Source organism: Lonchura striata, chromosome 8, assembly GCF_050655825.1.
Source record: "Lonchura striata isolate lonStrDom1 chromosome 8, ASM5065582v1, whole genome shotgun sequence".
Taxonomy (NCBI): Eukaryota; Metazoa; Chordata; class Aves; order Passeriformes; family Estrildidae; genus Lonchura; species Lonchura striata.
The window spans coordinates 23,323,459-23,344,793 of NC_140710.1; the positions used below are offsets into that span (position 1 = coordinate 23,323,459).

Genomic DNA, 21,335 nt, shown 5'->3' on the forward strand with positions numbered 1-21,335 from the left:
AATTTGCAGTGGTTTTGCTTCCTTTAATAAAGACTTTCAAAACTGAATGCCTGAATTTGTTTTGGGTTTCAAGCTCAATCATATTTTGGAGGCAGAATTAAACTGACAGAACAACATCATCTGGGGTTAGAAGCAGCAGAATACACAGCAGGAGGCTGTGGACAGATATGTGAAGCCCACAGGTCAGAACCAGCTTAAATTAGGGTGTGATGGATAATTTATATAACCTCAGTGGGTTACTTCAGTTAACACCAAGCAGCTCAGGAGGAAGTCTACAAAAATAATGTACTTATCAGAAGTAATGCTTCTGGTTTACTTCTTCATCTGTGTAAAGACAGAACTTTTATTAAAAAAAAACCTTAAGAGTTTTTTTAATTATTTTATTAACATTTTTAACAAAACAAACAAAAAAAAATGAAAGCAAAAATAAATCATACCAAACTAGTGCTTTATGGCTAAGAATTACTATTACTGATAGAAAAGAGTATTGAAAAATTTGGCCCACAGTCAAACCAACTGAACACTGTGAGCATCTTTAAATCCACCTCTGTCCTTTAGATGCTGAGAGAATGTCTGTACCCTTATTTTTGAAAGAAAAAGAGGCCACTAATCAATTGAGCAATGAAAATTTACAATAAAAGTGTGGACAGAACCTCAGCCACAAAGAGAGATTTCAAATATGAAAAATAAACTGATTACAATTAGTAACTACTCACCACACAGCTTTGCCTTCATCAAGCAGAATTTCTAAGATGAGTAGCAGAGACTTCCTCAATGTGCAGGAAGTGCATTCATTGACCTCTATTTTTTAATAATGTTTACTTCTATTTCCAGATAGTTGTTTTAACACCATCTAGTTGACATTATCCCCAGGAGAGCACGAAAAAAGAGCAAGCCTACTCTTTTTCAACCACAAGCTTCCATTGCTAAATTATTTGAGAAGTTTTCGGGGGGGTTCTGAAAGATTGTGCTGAAAATTTCAGCCACCTTATTAAGACAGAACCATATTTGTTTCCATATTGAGAATATACAACTGTCCAAGCAGCTCCAGCACCAATATCTATCAGGCTGACAAGCAACATGTCCTGTAATTCCAGTCAAGTGCATGGGACGGAATATTTTCCTTACATCAAAGAACTTGTCTTTTATGTGCCTTGACTCACAGAGCAAGGTCATCCTGCAGCACTTCAGCATGAAAGACAAGAAAAACAGCACAAAAGCACACTGAGGCACTGAGAAGGAAAACAATCAAATTCAAAAACACCACTTAAAGCAGTAGTAAGTGCTCATGAAAACAAGTGAGGTAGCAGAACACAGCAGAAGGAAGAAAAAGGATGATTTTTAATTAAAGTACTTTTAAAGACAGCAGCTCTTAGGGTGTTCTGAAACAGGCAGGTTTGTTGACATTAAGTAGACACAGGGGCAGAGCTGCACAACACAACTGGAGAGTGTCTGTGACTAGAGAATATGAAGGGAAAGGAAATACACATCTTTATTTAAAATGTTTTCTTCCCTTGAAAATCTCTGAAGAAGGATCTGGCACAGGTAGTGAAAAACTAAAAGCAGGGTGATGTGCCAATGCACTGCAGACCATGACACAGGAGAGCTGGACTGTGCACCTTTTTTTTTTTCACTTAGGAAGTGGTAGTTGATTTGGAGTGCCTGTCTTGTACCAGGTGAGATGAAGCATGGTTGTGTATATTCAGTTTTCACCTGGAAATACTTTGTGTCATGCCTGGAAAGACAGTGTTGTAAACACTTGAATATTTTAGGTTCAGAGGCTCCTTGATGGAATATCTCGTGTCAGAGAAGCACTCTGGGAATTCCTACACTAGGCAGAAGCAAAGACAGCAGAAAATATTGGCCTGCTATGAAAAAGAAGTGTTTGGGCAGAGAGGGAGAGAAATGGTAATAAAGAATGGTCAAAAGAAGTAGAACAATCTGTGTACAGGAAGAAGACAGGAGAGAAGAACAGAATCCAGTTGCTGAACAGAAAACAACAGACTTCATAGATGGCAATCACTGTGTCCAGATGCTGCTAAAGTTTGGCAAAAATCTTCCCCAAATGTTTGCTGAAGGTTTCTTTAGCACAATCAAAAGTAAGTCTTCCATGAAAACAGCTACTGGACTGGAAAGAACCAAAATACTGTCTCATCTGACCCAATCATAACATGAATTCAGAACTCAGTCAGAATCATTGAATTAAATAAGGTCAGAAAAGACCTTGTTGTGCATAGAGTCCAAGGATATGCCTAACACTGCCAAATCCATCACTGAACCATGTGCTTAAACATCACATCTACATGTCTTGAAATACCTCCAGGGGTGGCAAACCACCTACTTCACTGGGCAGCTTGTTTCAATGCTCAGCAACCCCTTCAATGAAAGAATTTTCCTAACATCCATGGTAAATCTTCCCTGGCACAACCCGAGACTGTGATTCCTCTCACCTTGACATTTTGTACTTGGGCTAAGATGCTGACCCCCACCTGGCTACACCTTCATCGTCCTTCCTGCCCACTGGCTCTTGTTCAGCTGCTGCTGACCAGCACTGCCAGCTCCTTTTCCACTGGGCAGCTTTCCAGCCACCCTGTCCCAGCCTGGAGCATTACATGGGGTGGTTGGTTGTGACCAAAGTGCAGAATCAATACTGCTGCCTTCAGGAAAGGCTGTTGTGTTAAACAAAGCCAAAATGTTTTGTGTAGGTCTAGCTACAGCTCAAGCAGAAGATTTTGAAACTTTGCTCTGAGAAAAATTTATGGGCTACTGCGCAGTGTGGGCTTCCAAACCTTGTGCCAAGGGCTTGCCCCAGCAGCAGGATACTGCTCCCAGAGCTTAGCACCAGCCCTGCATTGACTGCATTTCTCCCTTTCATGCTCAGTCCCTAATCATGGAACGAAACAGAGAAAAGGATCTTGACTGGCAGCTGGACTCTTTCTAAACCACTGCCTTTCCCTGTGATTTTCCAGATAACTGAGAGACTAAGAGGATGTAACAGGCTGTGCAATGGGAGTTAGATTTAGTTGCACTCCTCAGCAAAGTAGCACCTCCATGAACAAGGACAAAATGTCAGAGGTTTCTCCTTTAACTTGGATCAGTTTCTTTAAGAAGGTGCTCTTGATGTGCTGGGAATCACCTTCTCAACCCCCCTTCCTTCCTGTCCGAGTGCAAGGCTGGGGCTGCTGCTGCAGTTAAACACCTCCCAAAGGTAATTGCTCAGTGTGCAGCTGTGAGCAGGACCGAAACAAAAGGATGCAAATCACATCATTCTCCACTGACATAGTAAGGAGAACTGAAAATGCTAGCAATGCTTCAAAACTCTTGCTAAAAATCTGAGCAAGGGGCAGACTCTTGCTTCCAGAAAATGCTTTTAATTAGGTTTACTGAGTTTGTATCCCATGTCACCAGAAATTCTGAAGGTCCCTTAGGCACTTTCCTTGGCTACTGCTTTCTTGGCTTACCTCAAGTTGAAAGAGCAGTGACCATTTTGTCAATCACTCTGTTATCAAACAGGACGTTCATAGTTACTCATCCAAGCATATCAATTATACATCTGGGCTTTTGAAAGATGATTTCAGTTTCCCAGAGAGAAATCTTAAAAGTATCACAGCTCTTTTAACAAAAAAGAACAAGAAGGAGCAGGGCTGCTTTGGAACAAACATTTCCTCCAGGGATTATATAAACAAATATTCTAAATGTTTTCATTTGTTGGGGAACAATTATTTTCAAAATGTTGTGCTGTTCAAAAGCCTTGGCAGAATAAAATGCTGGAGGAGCTGTATACGTATCAGAAAACAACAACAATATTGTTGCTTGTCACAGGAGACAACAATCTTTCTGCTCTTCACATTGCAATATTTCATACTCTAGTAATCCAAAAAGACAGTTTTAGGCGTAGCCAAATTTATGACAAAAAGCAACAAGTCTGTGTTCTTGAAGTACTGTCAATTGCATTTTAAGACATCTGATAACACTAAATTAGTTTATTAAAAAAGAAAAGTCAGGGAGAGCAAAACAACTGGCTCTCACTGAAATAAGTTCCTGAGCTGGATGGCGCCAAGTTTAAGGAAAAATTCTCCCACATTCTCCTGCAAGAAAAGACACCAATTCTATCTATAACACACTTAGAGTCAAAATACACTGAACATGCAGAGATACACATTTGTAAAAAACAACATTATTCCCATGGAGGGAAAAACCAATGTTGTGTTATTTCTTCTGGTATTTTACAATTTATTCCTGAAATTTCATCTCATTCTGACAATCTGTAGATCCAATTTAAAAAAAAAAAAAGTAGTACTCATTTGTTGTGAAATACATTCACGACAATTTGACATTTTCTGAAAAATTAGTTACTTCCACCTCTGAGAGATGTTAATGGCTTTAATGATGCTCTTTGCACAAGAGGCCTGTAAGAGTCCCAGGTCTGCCCAACACCAGGAAGCGATTTAAATAACAGCACACAACGTCTTCTTGTACATGGCACCTTTTATCTTGTAGGCTGCTGCTGACCAAATACCATTAGTGTCAGTGGAAGTTAGCTTTAGCCTTAGGGCAGGCGTATCAGGAGCGCTTAACGAGCATTGCAAATCTGCGCTCGCTGCTCCTCTCCCTGCCAAGGCTTCAAACACTCCTTCCCCTGCTCGCTCCTCGCCAAGGTTTTTCTGTAGAGCTTGAGATAAGCACATATCAGGAGAGAGACTGAAATCATTTATCATCCTGTACCCACCAGAATTTTCCATCAAAAGAATTTTTTTCTTCAAAACCAGCTCACATATGCTGGGTTTTTTTTTTTTTTTTGTTCTCTCTCCAGCAACAGAACTGACTGCTTCCAAAGGCATATTAAGTTGTGTTATTACCACAGTAGTGCCACTTTTCTAGACAAATCATGCTACGTTTTCTTAATGCATTTTAAAGTCATCTGGGACGTTTGAATTTTCATGTCTAAGTATTTTTAAATTAGTGAATTTTGAGACTGAAATGTTAGAATGAAGCAGTTTGACAAACTCTACAAGGAAGGTCTAATAAGTCAGGTGTGTCATAAGTGGCTGCTAACGTGTTTATAAAACTCCATAAGCTACATTTGAATTGGATGCAGAAATAAATACAATAGTAAAAATGTTTATGTTTAAAACTTACTTTTAGAAGGATTATTCTCAAAAGCTACATTTTCCCACCAATTTTTTGTAATTTTACTTCCTCACATATTACATGAAAAAAATGCACATAGCAATATGAAAACCTTGCTTAAAACCCAAGTATTTCTGCCCTTAAGGAAATTCTAGCAATTCAAACTTGATTTCTGGAAGGTAGGAAGTTGGCATCCTCAGTCTTGTTGCAATAGAAAAATTTCTAGAAGTGATATAGATGATGTACATACATAAAGTGAAAGCTCAATTTAGCACAAGACCTAATTTTAAAGGTGGATTTAAGTAATGTTATTTGTATGTGAATAGTTTTTAAATAATCACAAATTGGGTAGGTTTTGTTAAAGACACTATGACAAAGTAATTCCTAAAAACTCCTGATTTTTTTTACATTTTTACCTGTCCAAGTTGTATAAGTTAGGAAATTTTTTTTAAAGCCTGATGATTTTTTTTACTTGACAATTTTTAATTTTGCTTGACCGTCTTGACCAGAAACTACTTACTATTAGACAACATGTGCAATCTAATTTATTTACAAAAAAATTAAATATTTATTGTATTGTACCTCCTGTACAAGGTTCCCTTTCTCTTATAAGTGCTGGGAAAATCTACTACTGCTTCTGTCCATACTTGGTACTACTAGTTCCAAAATAACTGAACACCAAAACTCAAGAGTTTGCCTCCTGTTCTTCAGACATGTAGCCAGAAAACATTCATCTTCTTTGCCACATCAGGCAGAGAGAACCACACAAGGAAATTAGTAGTACAATACATAAAAGTGTGCTTAAAGTAAGCAGAACATTGTAAAATTACAGGTAAAGATGTTTTTTTTCCTTCTGCACTTCCCTTACAATCTCAGGTTTATATTCTCTCCTAGAGAATTTTACAAAGTCAGCATTTTGAGCAGCATAAGGGGCTGTAATCATATTTCCCATGCTATTTCTTATTTCAGGAACAATAGTTCCTCATTCACAGTAACACAGAAATGAAGGTAAACTCTGAGAAATCAGAAAAGCTGGACTGCACATCCTTGTTTAGCAGAGCAGGAGGTTGATGTACAGATCAAGGACATCAAGAGTTATTTTTTCACATAAATCAGAAACCACTAACACAGTTGTGAAATATAGGAATATCTCTGTAGGGGGTAATCTCCATAGTATGGCTTTAGGTCAGTAAGAGATGCAAAAGCTCACAACAGTTGGACATAAATATTCTCACTGAAAACCAGGGAAATTTTATCTGCTAATTATTCTTAAAAGTATAATCAGTTGCAATAGATAAATTACATCCCTCGCTGAAAGCATTTCACTGATAAATGTGTGAAGACTTGACAGCAAGTATATCATTGTCACAAAAATAGCTCTTGCTGTCTCAAAGTCACAGATCAGGGGACACTCTAGTGCCCTGACTTCAACTATTTTAACAGACATCACCACCAATTAAAGGTTTTTAGAGGGTACCTGTGAAATGATTCAGTCTCTTTTTGACAAAGTAACATAAATGAAATCTACAGTGACAATAGGATGAGGTACCAGTAACACTCCTCCATGCTTGATCTCATATAAAAATAACAGCTGAGGTTGGAAATTGAACAGTTACATACAGATTAAAGGAACTGAGCACCTAAATTAATGGAACAAGTAAAAAGATTAACTGAAAGAAGCAGATTTCTGATTCAATAAAAGCAAAATCTACTATTCATATAGATGTTAGAAATCCTGACCTCACTGACAAGCAACAACACCCATGAGAGACTGCAAACTCACTTTGAATCCACAAAGGGGATAATACCCAGACTGAAAAAACATGCAACTATGTATTACGTGACATTTTAAGGAACTGCCCAAGCAGCTCAGCTGCTTTTATTTAGCTATTGTAGGGCACAACTTAGCTTTTTCTTCATGTTCTTTGCTAACACAGTGCAAACCCTTGCACAAAATCTACTGCTAAGGATCTTTAATGCAACCAACACTATTTATTTACCTTCCTGCCCAGAACTAGAAGGGAAAAATCTGCCTAGAAGGGAAAAATCATCAATAATTTCTCTACACATACAGGGAGAGGGGTTGTTGTATTAGCTTGGATAGTGCTAGCAAAAATATTTCTTGTTAAAATTTGTGATGGTTGACTCAAGAAAGAGAGATAAAGACATCTCCAAACAAACAACATTAGAAAAAACTTTTAATGATCAGCAGAAAAGGCAGGAGCAATTTCACTTTCTGACTTTAGACTATGCAACCTTTCTGATGTCTGCTGAAATGTGGTAAATATTGTAAAGTACAACAGAATATACAGGAGAAATTGAAAGCCTGACCACGGGCTACATTCTGAAATATTCTCCTCTAGTATATTTATCTGCTAAATTAAAAGCAGTTAGAGATTGACTCACTGAAAAAAAAAAACCAACATAGCTGAACTTCAGGCATTTTTAATAGCGATTTATTGGCTGATATCTTTTTGTTATAGCTTCCTTTTGTGCTGTCACTTATTTCAGAATCAAAAGCATTTTGTATCCTCAGCTAGATATCCTGTAATGCCTTCAGTATGCAATATTTGTGGGCAGCAACCTCTCAGGACTCAATTCCTTCAATAACTTTTACTGTAGAAATCCCATAATATTCAACAGAACAAAATAAATTATTTATTACACTACAGGATTAACTATCTTGAGAAACAAAACAAAAACCACTGCCAAGTTAAGTTCTCATGAAGGCAAGACGTGATCATAATTTGGGAGGTTGTTACAGTCACACAGCAGCCAGTCTTTGGGTTTCTGTAGCTGCAGAAGTATTTTTGGTGCACAGTTAATTAGATTATGAGGACCTGAGCATATAATTCCTTGTAAAAGAAAAAAAGCCAAACAACCTTCAAAAGAACTTCTGAACTTGACTTCATGTGATGGTCATGAAACTCAATATAATATCTGGGGGAAGATCTAACTTCCATGTTTGATAATTCCAGCATCAATGGAGCAGTGAGGGGAAGGAAGGGAAAGAAGAAAGTATGGAAGCACATACAGTACTTCTTTGTGCCTCTTTTCGGAGCAAAACGCCAAACTGATAAATTGGATACCTTGTATTGAAATTGAAAACCAGATGGAGAATAGGGTTATAGATGTAGTTTATGCTAAAAAGTCACCAGTTTTTTCCCAGAATGGTGACCTTGACAGCAATAATGCATGAAGCAGCTCTTTGTTCTTTATTGTAGACTCAACATTACTGACTCTGAGATCAATCATGTGGCATAACTGGAATTCTATCTCCAGTGCAGACAGTTCACTTCTGGCTTCTTCAGGAAACGATCCTCCACGGAAATATCCACAACTACAGCAGCAACTTAACTTTGCAAAAAAAATCCTTTTGGTCTGTAGAGAAGGGCCTCTGTCATCTACTTAGGAAAATCAGGCTACAGATAGGAACATTTCCAACAAAATAAGCAATTGACCAAGAAAGCAATGATGCCAGGGAAGAATTCTTCAAAAAGTATTTGAACGAGGAGGTAAATCAATAGAATTTTATAGAAATTATTGTGGGAAGCCAATTTAGGTAGAAAATATGTCTAAAAATATTTTTTTAAATTATAAAACATCTTCCAAAGTAATCAGGTTTCCACCTGACAAAGACAGACTCGTATAGACCTTCTACACTAGACACATTACTCCCATTAATTTTTGTGGCAACACATAATGTAGGAGTTGCTTTCAGGAACCAAGTCCCTCACAAAGCCAAGACTTTTACATCAGGAATTAACTGAGAAAAGAATCTTTCTAGCAAAGGTTAGATTCTGACCTCTTTATAAATCAGTACTTTTTTCTGTAACTCAATAATAGTCATCTCACTGGGACTGTCACTAAGAATTCTGTTTGCCATCATGATAAAGAATGTCCTGATGTAGAGCTTTTACCAGGAATCTGATGTCAGCCATATCCACTGTACTAAATCTGCACCACAGATGATAAAAAAAAATAATACTGGGAAGATGCATGGAAAAAAAATATCCCTTAAGCTCTTTATTTTTTAGTGAGCTAATGTAAACCTTAATTCAAGTGTGTAAGAATATGGAAGGCAACATTTTTACCATTTTGCTGATATTTACATAGGAGCTACATAAACAAGAAACATATGGCTTTCCTCTAAAAGAGAAAAATCCCTGGCGTGGCAGTAAACAAATATATGCAAAGCATGATGAATATTCTTTAAGAATCAAGGAAAGAAAATAGTTCTTTATAGCCATGGGGCAGGCTTCTAAAAGAGAAAAACTTGAAGAAAATTACTAAGAAGGTTTAGACCCAGAGGCAACACAGATCTTAAGACTCTTGCTTTTTATAAATGCCTGTGTTTTTGATAAGCAAGTCATATTGTGTAAACATTTTATCTGTACTATAGAATCTGTCACTGTTTTTCAAGAAGAAAAGCTCCACAGAGTCTTGCTTTTTCATGTGGAAGAAGAGAGAAGCTGGCATGGATAAAAAAATTAGGCTGTTTTTCCTTCTACCACTACAATAGCTATTAAAATGTTATATATTTCAATACTTTTTATCATGGAATCATAAAAATGTTTGGGTTGGGAAGGACCTCTAAGATCATTGAGTCCAACTATAAAGTTGACACATTCAGGTCACTACAGCACAGTTCTTCCAGGAGCAGACTTTTTACTGAAATAAAGTGGACTCTAGAGCAAGGAAAAGACTTGAACGTCACTGCACACCTATGTGGTACAGGTGAAGGACAATGATAAAAAATCTAGACCATCTTTAGAGATAAAAAACCCTTAGCCTCACTGTTACATAAAATTTCAGAATAGATTTAATAGAATTTTACCACAAGTAGTGATTTTTTTTTTTTTACATAAAACTGATTTGTATGGATTTGCTGGGTATTTTTTTCTAATGTTGTACTAGGGAAATTAACTGCCAAATTTGATCTGCACAGGATTAAGCTAATATTTCATTATTAGATCTGAATATGTGTCTGCACAGCAAATGGTTATATACACTTGAACTCTTTCCTAATTCATTTGAGGTTTCAGAGGGACTCAAGGTTTTTAGAGTTACATGTAATTTCTTTCTAAAACACAAATCTTTGAAATGGAACCATTAGTCGATGAAATGCAAGTACAAACTCAGCTTTCAAACTCTACATAGATGAGCTGTGTCCTCTATAAAGAAACAAATTCTTAGTTGTTTTGTAGGAATATGTTTCTACCTGGGAGTTTTGTTGAAAATGCAGTAGAAAGATGGCAGGACTGACTGGATATAGATGTCATTGCCCTGCTAAAGACATTCCAGGGCAAGTTACCTCAGAAGAGGCAATAAACAGGAGCCTAAAACTCACTGAGTGGACAGGAAAATAGGTGTTAAATGTCTGAATATTTTAAAGGTAAAGCCTCAGTCCTCCTTCAGAACACATAGATGATCTCCACATTATTTGAAGACTTGCTATACAGACTAAATTATGCAGATTAAGTAACAGAAAAAGCTTTTAAAAATATAAAAATTAAGAATAATATTAAAAATTAAGTATCATATTTATCTCTGTTCATGATCCTTGTCACAGTTTCAGTCATGATAACATTTAACCCACCAAGCTGATATAGGGGGACTTCATATGTGAGAGATTGGTACCTCCATTTCTTAAAAAAAACAAAATCACCCCTATGAACCATATAAATCTGCTTCTCAGTGATTACTCCAGCTTTTATTATTATATTGAGACGAACAAATTGTGATTTCCAATGCACTGGAAGAGTCCCAGTCATTTCAGTGCACAGGCAAAAATTTTCCTCATATGTCCCATAGTCATAGAAAAATTGCCAAGACAACTGCCCTATATTCAGCCATTTACTTGTGAAAGGTCTGCTTTTATTTTACCATAATATTCTACAATTTAGTAATCTAATATTTAATCCTCCTTAATAGTCAAAGGATTCATTGAGAAGTCTCTTGCCACAAGTCAGTCATTAGCCAGTGCTACTGGCTGAGGGTGGAAGCGACCAGCAGCAGCTGGAAGTTGGCTTGCTGTGCACACTGTCACTGAACGCCAGAACTGCAGTCACGTTTTCAGAAAAATTCACTGCTCATTTAGACACACAAGTGAAGGTTTGTCATCAAAAAGGATTCAGTATGCAGCGTCATCACAGACAGGGACAGTTTAGACCAATATTTCCTTCTTTTCTATCACAGCAGGAAAAATCCAGGGATTACTGGAAGGTAGTGTGCCAGCACATGGGACCAGTCACACACACTTGGCTCCAGGTTACACAATCAAGCCCAAAGAGACTGGTTTGAAAACTCAGCCCTGTATTGCAGTGACCGAGTCCCAGCTGAACTTTCAGCAATTCCTTTGTCTCTTGACCTGTGTTAAGGTGGCCAGTCAGGGATGGCCTGGCTCCCTCCCAGGGGAGCAGCACTGCCTGGGCAGCGCACTTCAGGGGGCTGAAGGAGCAGCCAGGTCATCACTTGAACATGGATGAGCAAGTGCTGCTTTAGGAGAGGAACTGCTACTCCAGACACATGCAGGAGCTGAGTGACAGGATAAAGTTTACAGTCTGAGATCTCATTTGCTTTACCAAAGTATCCGTGCACAAAAGAACTGTCATTTAGCAACTAAATCTACACAACAGAAGAAATTGAGTGGTCCTGAAAAATAACATTCTTGGGGATGCCCAAAACAGTGAAGCTGATTGGTTTCAGGCCATTTTCATAGCTGACTTGATGAATTTCAGCAAACAAGAAACCACTTTCTGTGAGCTTTACACTTGTATTAGGTGCAATTTTTGCTATAAAAATTAATTGTTTCTTTGAACAGATGTCAGAAAACTGGATGTTTATAAGTCCATTCCAATTATAAATGTTTAAAAAATTGCTAAACAATATCTTTCACCTGAGTAATAATAGGACTAACATCTGAATATTCATAAAATACTATCCTTATTGCTTTGCTGTCTTCAAAAGTTTGTGAGTAATATTTTTGACCCACCATATCTAAATTAATCAGGAACTTTACAAACACAAAACTTCCAGAGCACCTATAATGAGCATGATGCTATTAAAAGGTTCATCCACTACTTTGACACATTGCAGAAAAGACATGATTTCTACACAAAATATCAATTCTCTGTATTGTCAAGGTCCCCCTGCAGGGCATCCTTGACAGCAACAAACCTCCAAGGAGTGGGATTCTAAGGAGTGGGATTCAGTTGTGGCAACTTTGGTCGAACTAAATTAATTTACATTGGTTAAGAAAATAAAAAAAGGAATCTTAAAATGTACATATGGCAGCACAAAGAAACCTGATACAAGGGAATAATATCTCTCACATTATTTTACTGTAGAACCAAATTAGCTTTCAAAGCATGATGCACATTCCAGCACATTATTGAGCTGGCTGCATAGTAAATACAGTCAGTCTACTAATCCAACCACTAAAACCACTAATGGTGTACATTCTCTTTGGCATAACGTGTATTGTGAGAAGTCTATCCCCAGGCACTATTTGAATTAGAGAACTGGCTTTTTTTAGACTAAAACACCTATTCTCACAACCCAAACCACATTATTGACCTCCTTTGGCTTTAAATAGTCTTTCAAGAGGACAAGCAAGCTTACATTGACTGCAAATTTAAAAACCCCACAGGATTAGATTGAGAGACTAAAATCACTCCCTTAAAAAAAAAAAAAAAAGGCAGCAAATCTTGCTCGCAAATTTTTCACTAGCAAAGAGGAAGTACTCACTTCCATTCCTGCCAATATAATATGCCAGAATGGGGTTTCCCAAGGATGCTTATGACCTGACTGTTCAGGAAATTCTTTCAGCTGTTCAGCCCCTCAGACATACAGGCCAGCATGACCATAGCACAGTTCAAGATGTGGGGGAACAGAAAAATGTATTGCAGCTGAGCTTCCAGCAGAAAACACTACATCAGCAGCTCAAGATCTTTGCATAACCACAAGAATAACATTAAAATAATTAGTTAAGGATCAGGACAGGTTTCTCCTTCCTGAAAGAAAAAATTAGCAAATATTAAGCATAAGAATTGTCAGTACAACAAATATATCCAGTACAAAGGAAAAATATATCAGGTTATGTAAAACAAACCCAAGCTTGGTAGACACAAAAACCACAGGAACGGGGGGAGTGGAGAGGTGCATGTGCAAAAGAATCCTTCAAAATGATAGAGCAAACAAGCACACCCTTCCAAGGTCCTCATGGATGGTAGCCTTTGACATTTCCCCTCCCACGTTGGAGTGCTACAGACATTATCTCAGATGAGAGGTAAAACAACATCAGAGTCTAGCCCAAGCCTGCACAACCATAGACAAGGCCCCAGATGAAAGTTCTTCAAATGGCATTCCCCTCTTTGTTCTTTGGAATAAAAACAGGCAAAGAACCCCAATGGACCATTCCCTCACTTAATTTAAGCTGGACTAGAATAGAGCGTAACATTTTCAAGAGAGAAAATTAGCAGTGGTGAGCATAATAAAACTGTCAATAAGCAAACCTGGTCACTTTATACTCATAAAGCTGTTTCTCTAAAAACCTGGCTGTTGGGGAGGGAGAAAGCCTTGGCTTCCACAGGGCAGGCTGAGCACCATCTCCAGTGCTGGAGCTGGCTCAGGCATCTCCTCAAGGCAATTAACCCTGCAGGTAAATTAAAGCTGCTTTTGACTCTGTCATGGATGTTTCAAACCAAGCAGCCTCAGGATTACAGAGCAACCTGCAGAAACCTGCCCAGAGATTTTCCTGAGCATTCATTATATTCATATAATCATAACAAATAACACAAGAATTTGGACTTCATGAATTAAAATATAAAGTGTTAAATACAATCAATATTTTAATAATTCTTAGTTTGTGTAAAGTCCAAATATTTATGATAAATGAAACCTACTTTAAACATGAAACTAAAGCTACTTTAAACCCTTCTTTGTAGGTTACAACAATGTTTTTGATGATCACAAATTTCAGCATTTTCTGAGGAATGCAAGTATCCAGCTTCCTCGGGAAGTTTGCTAAAGAGATTAAAAGGACAGATGGGAGCAGCAATAACAGAAAATGCTAAATTATCCTCACAACAACTCAGACAAAAAATTAAACTCGTTATGGGAAGGGGAAGTATCTTATACATTTTGTTTTGTTTTCCATGAGAAGTTCTCAAAACATAACTCGCATTTAAAAAAAAAAAAAAAAAAAAAGGAGGTCAAAATTACAACAGAGGCAGGTGGCACTTGGGGCTGTGCTTTAGGAAAGGCACAGACCTGCAGGAGCCATAGGGCTGGCCCATGCCCAGCACAGAGGTGTTCTCCACCTTCCCCTGCCACTGCACAGCACTCCAGGCCCACAGCCTCACTTGTCTGCTTCCCCTGCCTTTAACCAGCAATAACACTGCTCTAACCTCCTTGATGCCCTCTTTCAGCTGACCTAGCCCCTCTTTGACCACCCTCAATAATAATAAAGAGGAAGTTCAGCACACCCTTTTGTTCTCCTGCCTCAGGTAATGAAGGCCAATCTCCAAGGGAGTCATCTAAGAGACAGGCAGCTGCAGCCACCTCTGCCTGGTAAATGGTGCAATAAAACTGCACAGCAGAGTCCACAACAGCTTATTTAAACACTCCAAGGGGTCATTTCTCACCCTCACAGTGAAAAGGGCAGCCAAAGAGCACACCACAAATGCCATCTCTTCAACAGGACACACATCTTTTAAAGAAAGAAAACCTGAAGGACTTCTTTTCCTGAAATACTTGTTGTGTCATTTGTGGTCTCTCAGTTTCAAATGTACACGACCGAGGGATGTAGGCACTGCTGGCAGTAAAAAAAGAATGTTTTCAGTTTTACAGCAATTTCAGAACGTTATTTTTAATTAGGAATAATGCTCTTCTACATGGGAAAACAGAAGCATGATCAGTAGCTACACAGCACAGCAGTGCTCAAGTTGGATGCCTAAACAGCAGCAAGGAATGATAATTGAAGAACAGGTATAATGGCAAAGCAATAAAACTGTAATGAAAATTTATAATACACTACAATAGCTCTGAATATGAAAACAGATTAAAGTAATGTTGTTTTCATGGAGTTCTCCTCTTCTTAATTAACAGCAATTTTTTGCTGGTCTGCCATAAAAGTCATTGCTGTTCAGCTCTGGAATTTCTTTCTAGTACTACTTCATCTTTAACCTTATGCTAAGTACATTGCTTAAGAAAATCCCTTCCCTCATTTTTCTAGTCCCAGATCCCATAGCTTTGATTAGTTTGAAAATTCATTTTGCTCTTACCAAAACCAAGAAATAAATGGTTCTCTGCATAGGCTTAATTTTAGTGTGTTCTTTAATTTCTTCACTGTACTCACTGGATCACCTGAACAGCATGTAATAAAAGAATAAATATAGAAATCCCCCAAATCACTTAGAAATAGGCAGGCTTTAATATTGGCAGTTAAAATATTTTAAATAAGAGTTGTAAGCATGACTTTTATTGAGAAGAGGGTGACAGCATCTGCATTTCAGCTTTAAAAATGTGGCAGTCTTCACAAAGAAGAAATCAGTATAGATTTTTTTTTCTCAAGTCAAAAGCAGGTCATAAGGAAATTGAAGTGAAACAAGACCACTGAATTTGTGTTAGCCAAAAGTAACATCTCTATTCAATCTGTTGCAGGAAATATATTCATTTTTGCCTGGGCTATGGCTTTGGAAAAGAAGTTGGGTTGGCTGACCTAAGTCATGTAGCTCTTTCAACTGTCTGCATGAAATTAGAGTTCTTATGGTATGAACATTTTTCTAATTTTGAAATATGAATCAACTTCAAGGCACAAAATATTTCCTAATCTCTGAATGGAAAGGCAATAAATTTTGATTGGTCTTATATGCAGAAAAGCCATATTTATCTTGGTCATGGTTTCCAGTACATAGGGAAATCCTGTTTGCCCGTGGGTGGGACCCCATGGCATAGCAAAAACAAATACTCTTTTCCCCAAAGGAACAGAAGGAAATCTCAAGTGACAAATGGCCCAAAACTCGCACACCGCATCTCCCTGCACCATCAGTGAGAAACAAAGAAGGGCTGGGGAGAAAAAGGTGTTTCAGAAACTTATTTTACTTTTCATTATCGTCCTCTGACTCTGGTAAGAAAAAATTACTTTATACCTTTCAATTTGAACCTGTTTTGTCTGTAGAATGTTTTCTACCAATTCTTAGCTCACAAGCCCTTTGTTAGTTTTTTCCCCTCTCCTCTGCTCAACTTTAGCAGAAGAAAAGCAAATGACTTTCATGAGGACCTGGCATTTGAGCAGCATCAAACCACCAATTTCAAAAGAATCAAATACTTCTTAAAGTTTCCTTTTCTATTTAAAACCCTTACAACAATGCTACAGTATTTTAATAAAGTGAGCTAAAGGCTACCCCTCTATGTGGTCAAACTCAAATAGGAAAAACAATAGTGGATTCAAAATTAATAATATAATTAATTCATTATTAAAAAGCCTGACATTACAACCATTGCACGAGTAGGCTCTAGAACAGCAAGGCACCTGTTAAAATACTAAGCTGTAGTCAAGCTTGTGCACAAGTTCACTAACAGAAGTCAAAGTGTTTAAGACCTCTTGACACAGGACTCTTAAATTGTAACTATGACAAATATGCAGACACCTTCTGGAAGTTTTTCCTTTGGTAAGGGGATCTGCAGGAGAGAAACCATAGCAGAATGAGAGGAACTGATTAAAAATAACAGAAAGATTGTTTGATTAAGCTTTGAAATTGAAAAGTAGAATCATAGGAATCTCAAACAGCAGCAGTCATGATTCCCCTCCCACATTACCACATGGCAAGATTTAATATTTTCCAATACTGCTGCTGGCTTAGTATTATTCATTCACAGTTTAACCTCCCCTATAGAAGTTTCTGAAAGAAATACATTTTAACAATCATAAAGTAAGAGAAATTCAGTATTTCCTGTAGAAATCACCCAACAAAGTTAGGGATGACTTAACTGAGGGCTGAGGTCACTACAACAGTGAATGTCCTTTGCTTATCATGGCTAAGAAAAAAGGTAGAGCAGGGCGAGAGTAAAGAAATAATTGAAAACTTCTCAGTGGGTTATGCAGTGTTGTATCAATTCAGAAATAAAACCAAATTTAGAGACATCAGGTGGTCTTCAGGTATCCCTATTTGCATGCATCAGATTGGATTAATTACAATAATATAGTGCTGCCTGCAAACCTGACCCCCCATGCAGTTCCATGAGCCAGAAGAAAGCTGAGAAAGATCAGGCACTCCTTTGTTGACCAGTGCTGAAGCAGAGGTAAACTGAGATTAACAGGGAATTTGAAATCTTTTTTTTTTCTTTACCGTTTCTATCTTTATTTAAATTTACTTTACATTACACCTATGTGAGATTTTACCTATATCAGACTCTAAACTGCCTGTGCAAAGTTCATTCCCTGTTCTCACCACCCCTGGCACAGTGGCAAACTGTTCTTGGATGGACTCGAGGTGTCATCTTCTGTCTAACTGCTAATGACTACTCCACACAGGCTGGGAAACAAAGTCTTACTTCAATTTTGGGCCACATCCTGTAGACTTGCTTTTCAGCATGATGTTTATGAATAACATCTATTAAATTTTGGCTCTAAATCCTAGATTTATTTGGGTACTTGAAACTAAGTTAGCAACATTAGTTTTGACTGTAATTAACAAATTAGCTGCATGCAATTTAAAAAATAGTGTGCATCCCTGTCACACTTCATTTGTTATTCCTAAAACTGCATAATCCTTCCTATTTAGCTTTTAAGTTTCTTAACTTAGAGCCTCTGTACCAATTGAAGTGTTAAAATTTGCATATGAGAAAACATAAGAAAGGCACAGTAGCAACTCAGCCTTCAAACCATCCCAATTGACAAAAGCATGGAAAATGCACACTGTTGTCTCTAATTCCTCAAAATTTCATTTTTCCACCTCAAAGACTCATGAGCATGCTGAGGTTCTGTTTGGCAGTCCTGAGAGGATGAACTCACTGACATGTGCAAGCAGCACAGATGCATCAACACCTGAATAAAGATAGAGTTTTGAAACAGGTGTAGCTTCAATTGTGGCTGCTGACAATAAACCAGCAGGCTGGTTTTGTACCAACAGCAGAGAAAACACCCCAAAATCCAGGAGTGCTTAAATAAAGTGCTCTATCTTCAGTCACCTAAAATGTGGAAACTTATCCCATTGAAGGATCCCATTGAGATGGATTAAAAAATGAATTACAAATTTTTTTTAATTATTATCGCTCTTTCATCAGAGCAGATTCAAGCTGAGCTCAAGAAAGTTGGGGTAAGGACAGGAACTATCAATTCCCATGAAATTCATAGACTCCCTGAAGTTCATTTCTGGTGTCACTGTCATTTTTCTTCAGGATAGGAAAATTTTAGAATAATTCTGGGAAAGTTGAAGAAATAAGCACCAAAAATGTCCTTTCTTTGTTTCAAAAAGAACTGTTTAACTTCTAAATAAAAATTCTAAATTACTATGTCAAATAAATATGGTTTTTATTATTGTTGTTATAATGATGATGATTAGTAGTAAAACACATGGATACAGATGGCATTAGAGAAATAATATCAAAGCTGGGGCACTGCAAAAAAGCAGCCAGCTCTTTCTTTCAAAGGTCAAAACCCTATCTGCTTCACTAGGAATTTAATTCCTTAAGTTAAAATTATTTGTCTTTTTAGAATTTAAGCCATAGCCTTGTAGATCCTTATTCCTAAATAGAAATGCATTTACATTAAAAGAAAACTAATGTGTTTCAGACTCTTGGCAGGAATAGTGGGAAGGAATAGCTGTTATGTCTTCTAATTTGAAGATCTGAGAGCTCAAATTAAGGGTATCTGTAAAACCTCAGCTCCCATCTTCACTTAGTTTTGACCTCACAACATGAAATTACTGGAGTTTATTAATAGTTTGGAAAACTATTTTCCTGCACTGCATGAGATTTCCATCATGCCTTCCCTTGATTTTTATCCCCTGTAGATCTTCCCCAACAAAACACTCAGCAGTGATCCACATCAGACTTTGAAGTAACGCCATATAAACAGGATTATGAGAGCCAAGGCTGAATTTCTCTTGCAGCTGTTTTTAGATTTGCAATACCTTGCAGATGAGCTTGTTTAGAATTGATGTCAACTCCTGAATTGCAAGAGAAGTTGTCACAGGAGAAAAGAAGAAATTCATGCTGCCAGAATGTTTCGAGGGAGGCTACAGCCTCTATTTAGGAAACAAACAAAAGGCTACTAATTGATTGCCGTTGGTTTATGGAAAATTAGTCTGATGGTGGAATATGTGGGCAAATCATCATGCTGCTTCCTTACTTTTTCTACTTTCCCTTTTACAGCTGCTTCTTGGCTGCAGCCAGATGTGGGATATTTGGCTAGATGGAGCTGGCTTACTATGGATACCCTATTGATCTTTACATTCTTAAGAGCATCTCTTTTGCAATTAATGCACTTCACTTTTTTTGGTATTTCCCAATGTTCAGCAGCCTGCAATGAGCAATGGCACAGCAGAAGTTCAATTAAACTTTATGCAAGCAAACCAGATCCAGGGGCAGTGTGACTCCAGGTCACACACACCTGCCTGGTGCACAAACACACTCCTGACCTGAATTAGGCAACCTCATGTTGCCACACCTTCGGAAAGGCTCATCATCTGCTATCTTATTGTTCCCTCTTTACCATGCCGTGTATGTAATTATAACAACTTGTATTAGCTATTTCTATTTACATGAAATACAACAAAACAACACAGTCAAACACTGAGAGGGCAAGTAAAACCTATTAAATTCATTGGACTTGAAAAAAAAAATATCAGCTGTAAAAAAACAATATTAAGCTTATGAGACTAGTTGTAGTGAATAATATTTCTATACATCATTTCCTTCTGTTCTACCTAATGAAATAAATAACTGCTCTTGCAGACTAATCAATACACTGCACAGCATCTAAAAAACAAACATTTATTAGTGTTGGAGGAATATGAAATTTTAATAAACTGGCTGAAAAGCTCAGAAATATACTTTCTGTAAATACGACCACAGAGAGTAGATTATAATCATTTAGGTTAGAAGAAACCTCTACGATAGAGTCCAGTTGTTTACCTGACACTGTCAGGTCCACTATTTAAAACCAGGTCCCCAGGTGCCACAACTACACATCTCTGAAATACCTCCAAGGATGATGATTCCATCACTTCCCTCAGCCACCTGTTCCAGGTGAAGACATTTTTCCTAATATGTAATACAAACCTCCCCTGATACAAACATTAGGCCGTTTTTATCCTATTCTATAATTTGTTACCTGGGAGAAGAGACTGACCCCACCTGTCCACAACCTCCCATTCTCCAGGTTAAACACCCCCAGGTCCCCCATCTGTTGGGGAACAGATCAGATCAGACTTATAATTCAGACCCTTCCCCATCTATGTTGCCCTCTCTGGATATGCTCTAATGCCTTAAAACCCTTGTGGTGAGGAGTCCAGAAGTGAGCACAGCATTTGAGATGTGGCCTCAGCAGTGTCAAATTCAGGGTGAAGATCCCTTCCCTGTTCCTGCTGCCACAGGCCAGGATGCCCATGTCCTTCTTGGCCACCTGGACACACTCTTGCTCCAGGATGTAGCATTGCATGGGGTTGTTGTGACTCAGGTGCAGGACGCAGCACTTGGCCTTGTTGAAACTCAAAACCAGCCTTTGCTCATGGATGCAGCCTGTCCAGATCCCTCTGCAGAGCCTTTCTGCCCTCCAGCACACCAACATTCCCACCTGCAAACTTCCTGAGGGTGCACTCAAGAGCCTCATGCAGATCCCAATCGAGATCCCAGACAGGGCTGGCACTGAGCCCTGGGGAGCCCCACTTGTCACTGGCCACCAGCTGGATTTAACTCCCTTCACCACCACTCTGGGCCTGGCCAGCTTCCTAGCCAGCAAACAGAGCCCCTGTCCAAGCCATGGGCTCCCAGCTTCTCCAGGGGAATGCTGTGAGAAACAGTGTCCCTGAAGTCCAGACAGACCACATCCACAGCCCTTTCCTTACCCACCAAGCCATTGGTGTGCATGTGGAGCAGGTTTCTCAGCTCTGGAGGAGCACCAGATCACTCAGAGTTTCAGCTGTTTGAGGACAAATCTCAGACTCGTGATCCCTGCCACCTGCAGTTCCATACTTCTG

At 38.2% G+C, this 21,335-nt stretch overlaps 1 protein-coding gene across 1 annotated transcript in view; it reads right to left on the bottom strand.

Moving 5' to 3' along the window:
• The window catches only part of LOC146766776 (uncharacterized), a 372,272-nt gene extending 352,538 nt beyond the window's left edge, over positions 1-19,734 (bottom strand). Inside the window, exon 1 of the mRNA XM_085586012.1 lies at positions 717-19,734. Within this exon, the coding sequence (XP_085442138.1) occupies positions 717-735 (19 nt within the window). The 5' untranslated portion in view covers positions 736-19,734. The remainder of the gene's footprint in view (positions 1-716) is intronic.
• Between the last annotated feature and the right edge of the window lie 1,601 nt (positions 19,735-21,335).